The sequence below is a fragment of the Microcaecilia unicolor genome, chromosome 7 (genome assembly GCF_901765095.1).
Source record: "Microcaecilia unicolor chromosome 7, aMicUni1.1, whole genome shotgun sequence".
Classification (NCBI taxonomy): Eukaryota; Metazoa; Chordata; class Amphibia; order Gymnophiona; family Siphonopidae; genus Microcaecilia; species Microcaecilia unicolor.
Window position 1 is genome coordinate 103282298 of NC_044037.1, and position 9220 is coordinate 103291517.

Here is a 9220-nt window from a genome sequence, read left to right on the forward strand (position 1 = left end):
TGATATTGCAGCCTGATGCCTAGAGGAGCTTGTAAGTCTGCATACCCTTGTACATTTTCACATTCTGCTGTCTAAAGAATACAATTCAACATACTCCACATTTTCAACGTGAAAGAACAGTTACAAAAATACTGAACAAATGTTAAAGGAATAAGAAACCAAAACCTTTTGATTGTATGAGTTTTTGCAGCAGAAGTTGTTTCGGATAAGCGTCTATGATCATTCTTTTTGCCAGAATAGCTCTAGTTCTTTCAAGTTATCTAGGTTGCTGTTGGATTCAGGTCTGGGTTTTCACTGGACGCCTGAAGAATTATCAATTCCTTATTGCTCATCTACTCTATTGTTGTTTTTGCTTTGTTCTTTGGATCAAAGTTTAATCTTATTTATTCGCAAAATTTGCTAAACCGCCCTTCAAACTCAGGTGGCCAACTACTCAACACAAGAAAAGGGAAGAAGAACAGACAAGAAGGGCTTGAGCAAAGGAAAGCTGGTTTTCAAAGCTTTCTTAAATCTTGATGAAGATAGAGAGGCATTAAATTTCAAAAATAAGGGCCCAAGTATGAGAGGCAGAGTGGCATGAAATCTCCAAGCGTAAACAGGAAGGAGCGAAAAGTGAAAGGAGGAGGGCCTGTAACGAGAATAGGGTATCAGGGAGTGGGGCTAAAGATGGTGGTTTATCACAATAAAAGGCATGGTGGACAAAGTCCAAATTTTTGAATTTAGGGCATGCAGCAACAGGAACCCAGCAAAAGGAAATCAAAAGGGGATTGAAATGGTCGAAATAACAGATCCCAGCCAAAAGCTTCAAAACAGTGGACTGAAGGAGCAGAAGACATTTTAATGAAGAGAGTGGGAGAGTTGCAGTAATCAAGCCTGGAGATGGCGAGGGTGAGAACCAGGATTTTTAGTTAAACTGCACAATGGTAAGTTTTGAATCAACGAATGTGGTGAAGTGAAAAAATAAAAAAAAGATTTCATTACATCATCAATCTGCATTATGAAGATTAACATTAGACTAGAATCCAAAATAAATCCAAAGGATGCAAGCAGAGATAGAAAAGGTCAGCCCCAACCCAAGTCTTTGGCAGACTGAAACAAGTATTCCTGCAGGAGCTATTCCAGTATGGTGATGCTTATGTACTTTACTGCCTGTATTTTGAACAATCCAGCTTTCTCTCAAGCTTCCCAAGCCTCCCTGTCCCTGCTGATGCAAACTGATGCAAAACATCACTACAGCATAATGCCACTGCCACCACCATGCTTTCCTGTAAGGATGGTGTTATCAGGGTGATGTGCTCATAAAATTTTCTGCCATGTGCATGCAGAATCCCTTGATGTCCCCTTGCAAATGTTGCTTTGAACACTGTATGGTATTTCTTTAGCAGTGGCTTTAGGGGCAGCCCATGGGGAATGTGGAGGGATGCAGGGCTGTGTGCAGAGAGTCATTGCAGGGCCTTATATGCATAAGTCAGTAGGAACTGAAAAGAAGGCCAAAAAGGTCATAAGCAAAAAACTGAGTAGCTTCCTTCTTGCCACCCTCTAGTTCTTTTCAAATACTATTACTCAGCGCGTGTTTTCTAGCAAAAAAGGTGCCGGTACTCAAATGCCAGGCTACCCTTCAGGGGTGGGGTGATCACTGAGGGACCCACTCCACAATAGCCAGGCCCCCTGCAACCAGTCACAGAATCTATGACAAGGCAGAATTGGTGTGTAGAGCCTGAGCTCTTTCATTAAAACTTGGGGTCCATGGGTCAATTTTTGCAGACAATGGAAAAGGTGTCGATACTCAGTACCCCCAAGTACCCCCTCAAAAAAGCCCTGCTATTACTGCTACTACTTATTTATACCAGATGTGCATAATGCTATCAAACACATGAAAAGAGACACTCCTTCTCAATAGAGCTAAACACTCTTAAAGACAAACATACCCAATAAACAGGAAATGAAAAGAGAATGAGGTCACCATTGGTCAAGATATACAAAGAACATCAAAAAGGTGAGTTTTAATCTGGATTTGAACACGGATAGGGGGGTGGGGGGGGGGGGGCTAATGCACTGACTCAGTAAGTCTGTCTGTTCCAGGCAATCAGTGCAGCAAGATTGAAAGAGTGGAGACAAGAGTTAGAAATGAAAGAAAAGGGCACAAATAAGAATGAAGAGTTCCACGAGGAAGAAACTCTTCATTCTTATTTGTGCCTCTTCTTTCATTGTTAACGCTTGCTAACATTGTAGGGAGAGAGAAGAAAAGACAAATAATGAGGAGCTGCAAAGTGAACGCATTTGGAGTTGCAGAGTGAACGCATAGAAGTTTGAAATGTATACAGAAGTGGATGGGAAGCCAATGACACTGAAAGAATATAAGTGGAGCAGTTTGCATTTTGAATAGACTGCATGGCAGAATGATGGTTCTGTGGGAGGCCCTCAAGGAATAGGTTGCAGTAGTCTAAGTGGGAGGTAAAGAGAGAGGTTAAGTATTTTAGTAGCATGTTCAAAAAGGAAGCAGAATTTAACAATGTTAAAAAGAAATACAGGACGTGCTCTAACAGGGTTTTGGATGTGCATAGAGAAGAAAGAAGCATCACAGATAACCCAAAGATTATGAGCTAAGGGAACTAGAAGGATGAGAGCTCCGTCCACAGAGACAGAAGCTGGGGGAAAAGAAAAGGAGTTTGTCTTGTCCTTGTTACATTTAAGATGACAGTGGAATGTCCAGGCATATGTTTATGGGGCCCTTTTACAATGCCTTAGTACAGCTACCGCGGCATTGGTGCTTGCCAATTCCCCATTACTGCTGTGGTAGTTCCCACCCTCTCCCCCACTGTGCGCCATTTCTGGTGCTGAAAAATGCATTTTTTTAGTGTCAGAGCTTACCTAGTGGTAATCAGGTAACCCCGCACACTGCCCAGTTACTGCTAGGTTAGCACGGGAGCCCTTACCATCTCCTAAATAGGTGGCTGTAAGGGCTCCTGTGTGAAATGGTTGTGCGGCAAGTGGGTTCACTTACTGCACGACCATTTCCTTAAAAAAAATGCCTTTTACCCATACGCTGATGCCACCACAGGAGTCCTTTTACTGCAGTTTGGTAAAAAGACTCCTACGTTTAAGGTTTACTATGCTGCCTTTCATGACAAGAATATCAAAGTGGTTTACAATAAAATAGATGTAGGAGGGAGACAGAAAAGAACTCCAAAATCAAATAGAATAGAGGAAAAAGAGAAGAGAGGAGGAGTGATTCAAGGCATGAGTGGATCCAGAAAGGAAAGTATAGGGAGCAATAAGCTTGTGGGCTCAAAGGAGGAGTAGAAGACCCTGGAGAGTTACAGAACAAGCACTGATTCTGTTTACAACACCCCACACCAACTATGGCCCACAAAATGCTTGGGTAAAAATGTGGGAGACAATATATTCCAAAGTACTGGTGTCAAAGCATAGATGTCAGACAAGCAGGCTGATTAATCTGCATTAACCTTCCTGTTCATTACGGCCTTTGACAGCTAACCTGTTAGACATACCTTCGTATAAGGTAATACACCTTGAAGAATACAGATCTGCTATATTTCATATCTAGTTTTATTTACACTTTCTTTTCTGCCTTACAGTCAAGCCATCTAGGCAGCTTACAATCTAATATCAATTAAATGGAGAAATACAACAGAGAAGAACAACAGACAGACAGACAGACAGAGGAGGGAAGTTGGGTAGAACACCATTATTGAAAGGACAGGAGGGGGGCAGAGCAATAGGTATTGTGGGTCCTATGCTCTGGAATGCTCTGCTTCCAAATATTCATGCACTAAGGGCCTCTCTTACTAAATTGCACTAGCGATTTCTGGCGTGGCAAATGAGAGGAAGCCCACAGGAATTGAATGGGCTTCCTCTCATTTGCCATGCAGTAAAAGAAGCCTTAAGACACTTAAAAGATTTTAAGATTGCTTTAAAGATTATTTTATTTAATCAAGCTTACTAATTGGCCTGATTATTTTTTATTGTTATACAGTGATATCAATGACAGTGGTATGTGTTCAGGTATGAGCAGTTCAGCTCACATGTGTTATGGTGGATTTTAATATATTTGACGATTTTATTGTCTTAATACAGTTTGTCTGATGTTTATATTATGTATGTAACTTTGTTCTCCGCCTAGAATTATGAAGATAGTGTGGAATATAGGTCTTTTGAAATAAATAAATAAATAAATCTTCAGTTCTCCTCTCATTGGTATGCCATTGCCGCTCATTGGATGGGCCTGACTCCAAGGTGTGTGGGGAGGGGGCACACAGCTCACTCAGGTCCGCCTGTGGTTATGTCCCAGTGATCATCTTTTTTTCTAATTAACCCCAATTTTTCAATAGAGGTAAACCTCTGTGTCCCCTGTATCAAGTCACTGGCCTGTTTTTGTATGAGTGTCGCTAAATGTTGTTATTGTGTCCAGGATTTTTTTTTTTTAATCTGTTCCCTAGAAAGCCTTCCAAACACCTAAAATCTCTGGTAGAAATACTTCTTTCAGTATGTGGCCAGAGAAACTACTCCCGAACCTGCCAAGTGACTTATCTCTGTCTCTCTCTCTTTTTCTTTCTCCTGTAGAGCATATTATCCCCAAAGCAGCATCATGCGGAATTGGATACTGGTGCGCCTGATGGAGAAGTGAGTCAGAAGGGAGCTTTGTACAAGCCAAAGTGATGATTCACTTTCTTGTGTTTACACAAGTCTTTTGTCCCAATAATATACAACCAGTGTGCACCTGAAGCATGGGGCGATAAGTAAATTTGCCCCAAGGTCATACAGACAGTTAATGCCACACCTAAAATTAAAAATAATCTGCCTGTTGATTGAGGCTATATATGCTGCCCTGACTGCTGAGAAGTGCATGCTTGTTCACTGTCACTCTGTCTCCTCTTCACCTACAGGCTTATCATGAGGAAATCTCTCATCAGACACCTCAAGGACAGGGGCATCCAGGTAAGTCACACTGCACTAATTCACTGTAATGTGCAGAAGTTTCTGATCACTCTTCTGCTTTTTGCAATTATATCAATATACATTCCAAAAAGAATATAAAAGGAAATGCAGTAAAGAAAAGAAGAAATAGCGTACATTAGACAGAAAATCTTTGCATCTACATAATCAAAACAAACACAAACCCACATCAAGGAGAAACAAATATAGAAACAGAGAAAAATGGATGGAACTCCTCCCGTATGAAGAAAGGCTAAAAAGGTTAGGGCTTTTCAGCTCGGAAAAGAGACGGCTGAAGGGGGATATGATGGAGGTCTACAGAATCCTGAGTGGTGTAGAATGGGTAGAAGTGAATTGATTTTTCACTCTTTCAAAAAAAATGCAAAGACCAGAGGACACTCGATGAAATAACATTCAAATACTTTTAAAACAAAAAGGAGGAACTATTGTTTCACTCAAAGAATAGTTAAGCTCCGGAACTCGCTGGTAACAGTAGTTATTTGGGTTTAAAAAAGGTTTGGGAAAGTTCCATAGTCTGTTATTGAGATGGACATAGGGAAAGCCACCGCTTGCCCCGGGATTGGTAGCATGGAATGTTGCTACTAATTCAGTTTCTGCCAGGTACTTGTGACCTGAATTGGCCATTGTTGGAGACAGAATGCTAGGCTAGATGGACCATTGGTCTGACCCAGTATGTCTATTCTTATGTTCTTATGAAGGCAGATAAAGACCATATGTGACCATCTCTGGGAAAAGGTGAATAAAGTCACCAGAAACAAAAAATGAGGTTTTAATGAGTTCTTTTACAGCAAACAAACCTCATCATCTTATGTGAAAACTTTTTTTTTAAGTTACAGAAGTTCAAAATATAACTTTTTCAGACTGCGTATAGACCCATGGTATGAAAAAATAATAATAATCAGCCGTTCTCAACATTTTGGATCCTCTGCTTTAGTCACCTTTTCCCAAAGACAGTCACATATGGCCTATCCAGTCTGCCTATTTATTCTAATAATCTCTACAATACTTTCCTGTCCATAAGAGATCCTATGTGCTTGTCTCATGCTTTCTTGAATTCAGATACAGTTTTGGTCTACACCACTTTCAATGAGAGACCGTTCCACCCATTCACCACCCTTTCCATAAAAAAGTATTTACTCCTGAGTCTGTCCCCTTTCACCTTCATCCCAAGAGCTCCCTTTTATAGTTGAATAAAATGGGGGGGGGGGGGGAAGGAAAGGAAAAGAAATATTAAACTCTGTTTCTCATTTCCTAAACTACCTAGCTGATCTTCAGGACCTTCATTCTACCTACTGCTATTTCATTAAGCCAGTGGTTCCCAAACCTGGTCCTGGAGGCACCCCAGCCAGTCAGGTTTTCACGATATCCACAATGAATATTCATAAGAGAGATTTGCATGCAGTGGAGGCAGTGCATGCAAATCTCTCTCATGAATATTCATTGTGGTTATCCTGAAAACCTGATTGGCTCTGGTGCCTCTAGGACCAGGTTTAGGAGCAACTGCATTAAGCATTACCCTCCATGCCATATTCACAAATAAATGTTTCTAGATGTGATGGATCAGAGATCACATAAGTATTTCCCTGAAAGGTATTAAGACATTTGCAGGGAAATTTCAAGAAAAATGTTCCACTCATGGCCAGCACTTTAGCCTTCAATGTCAAAAAGACTTCCCTGGCTAACTGAGTAGTTACTGTGAGCCATGTCAGGGAACACAGTACTGAAAAACAAAACCCAAAGGTAAAAGTTAAAAAAAAAAAACAACCAACACAATACTTGCATCTTCTGACCATAAATCTTCTCCTTTAATTTGAATTGTTTGTTTTTTGGGGTGACAGGTATACTTCTGGGTTCTGAACCAGGAGTTGGATTTCCAGACAGCTTGCAAATTAAAGGCCACAGGAATCATAACTGATTATCCATCTCATCTTTGCACGTTCCTGAAAAGTACAGGACACTGAAGCTTCCTAAGACTAGGCAAGGCAAAGGGTACTATGTGGAGAATGGTAGGGGCAGATACAGATGTGAGATGAACTTATGATGGATTTATATGGGAAAAGATAGGGCACTCTACAGAATAGCCAGCTGAAAAGAGGAGCAGCAGCGATGCCTCATTCACAGAGATGCCCAAACTACAGACTGTAAACAATGTGACGTATTTTCAAGCTTGGCAGGGGAGCTGAGGGGCAAAGGATGGGGAAATGTGTTTATGAAGTTTTCATGTTTTATTTCAAGTTATGATTTTAATAAAACTCTTTTTGCTCTGAATTTCCTGCTCTCTCTTTCTGTTTTTCAGTATGGCTGACAAGTAGAACACGCGGTCACTGTTGACTTCATTTAATTTAGTTTAATTTATTGATATACTACCAAATACAACTGACTGCAGTATTTAATTTTATACCCAGATATTCAGCACCATGCTGTACCCAGTCACCAACACAAACACTGACTATCCAGGTATAAGGGCAGCTGCCAGCAATTATCCAGGCATTGGAGCCGACTCTGTGGGTGCTGTGGGTGCTTGAGCACCCCCAATATTGAGAAAATTCATTGTATGTGTCCAGGGAGGGGTTATTTTCATTGGGCTTAGCACCCCCAATAATTCTGTAAAGTTGGCTCCTATGTATCCAGGTACCGCTAAGTGCCAACACTGAATAAATTAGGACTGCAAAATAGCTATCTGGATAGTGCCAGAGCGGTCAGTAAAGATTATCCCAATAATGCCATGAAAGGTCAAAATGTTGCTTCAAAAATGGTTCAGCAACCAGCTGGACAGTGTATACTTAACAATAACCAACAAGGGACAATGATACTGTCCTCAACAGTATAACACTAAAGAGTATGACACTCTTTAACATTAAAGAGAATTAGTAAATTAGTAATGTATACTTTTTCATCCCTTCCCCCTTTCAGAGAATCAGTAAACTCTGCAAAGAAAGAAAAGATAATTAGTTAACCTACTTCAAGTTCAAATCATGAGATGATTACTTACTTTCTGTTTGAAACCTGGTACAAAACAGAATAGAAAGAATTAGTGATGAATATGAACCTGATATTGCAGATAATCAGTAATTTTCTTCTTCCCAAAATCACTGACTTCTGTGGGGAAGTCTCATCCCAAAGTCTGCTTGGTACTTAGATGTGCTGTAAGTCCTGAGTATGGTGGAAACCTGAAAGGAGACACTTTTGGTTAGGGAACAGGAACAAAGCAACTTAGCTGGGTTCAGAAGTAGCAGCAGAAGGAACGATTCATGACTAGGGCACACAAAGGGTCACATGGTGATCAATGCAACACAGCCCACCCATAATAAAAGAATGGAACATTTTCCCTTTAGTGGTTCTGCATAACATGGGATGGAGTTAACGTGTATATGCCTTTCCATTAATTTACCTGTGACATCAGTAAATGGAAACTCAGGCCCTCACCAAGAAGGCCAGGTTTCTGAAAGATAAGACAGTACTAGTTCATTCTTAGAACTATACGCAGTGACATCTCTTCTAGATCCTGACAGATTTGAGGGGTGATCCACCTCCCTTACATAGGATAGAAATGAAACAATGAAGGTATTAATATGAGACAGATTACTTGCTCTAACAAACATTTTCTTCAGGTTGTCTCTTGTTCTCTATGCCAGATTCCACAATAGGTTGAAAAAAATCTTGATGTTGACAGTGTGATTTTGCTTATTTTATTAGTGAGAAATGTAGAGCTTTGCTTCATGTGGTTTTTGATATGTTGAAGTGTATACAAAGGTTAACATTTGTGAAAAATATAAATTTATTAACGTGTAAATGAATTGATATTGAAATAAAAGTACATTCTGTTAAGAGTAGTTTATATTTCCCTTACATCTTTTTTTTAACTAAAATAAATGATATTTGGGCTCTTTTTTTATCACAGTCTATAGTGTTCAATGTGTTACCTACATGAACATTTGTTATAAAGCAAAGTTTGAAGGATATGTGCCATTGCTGTAATTATTTTGCAGGATATTGTCATGTGTGTTGAGATGTTTACCATTATAGTAGATTGGTCAAGTTTAAGTTATGGGATAATGTAAATATATTTTAAAATGTTGGTATTTCCATTAAGTATGTGTGTGGTTTATGTTGATGCAGGACAGATGTTGGGCAGATTATTTATTTAGAAATCTGTCATCAAGTGCACTCTAAGGCATTATTTAGTACTATCCCAAGAAACACTACTCATACCTATATACATACCCTGATATTCAGCTGGTGG

At 39.9% G+C, this 9220-nt stretch overlaps 1 protein-coding gene across 1 annotated transcript in view; it reads left to right on the forward strand.

Annotated features, from left to right (window-relative positions):
* Positions 1-7458, forward strand: part of GDPD3 (glycerophosphodiester phosphodiesterase domain containing 3) — a 109117-nt gene extending 101659 nt beyond the window's left edge. Inside the window, exons 8-10 of the mRNA XM_030210068.1 lie at positions 4585-4644; positions 4908-4959; positions 6816-7458. Of these exons, the coding sequence (XP_030065928.1) occupies positions 4585-4644; positions 4908-4959; positions 6816-6938 (235 nt within the window). The 3' untranslated portion in view covers positions 6939-7458. The remainder of the gene's footprint in view (positions 1-4584; positions 4645-4907; positions 4960-6815) is intronic.
* The last annotated feature ends 1762 nt before the right edge of the window (positions 7459-9220 follow it).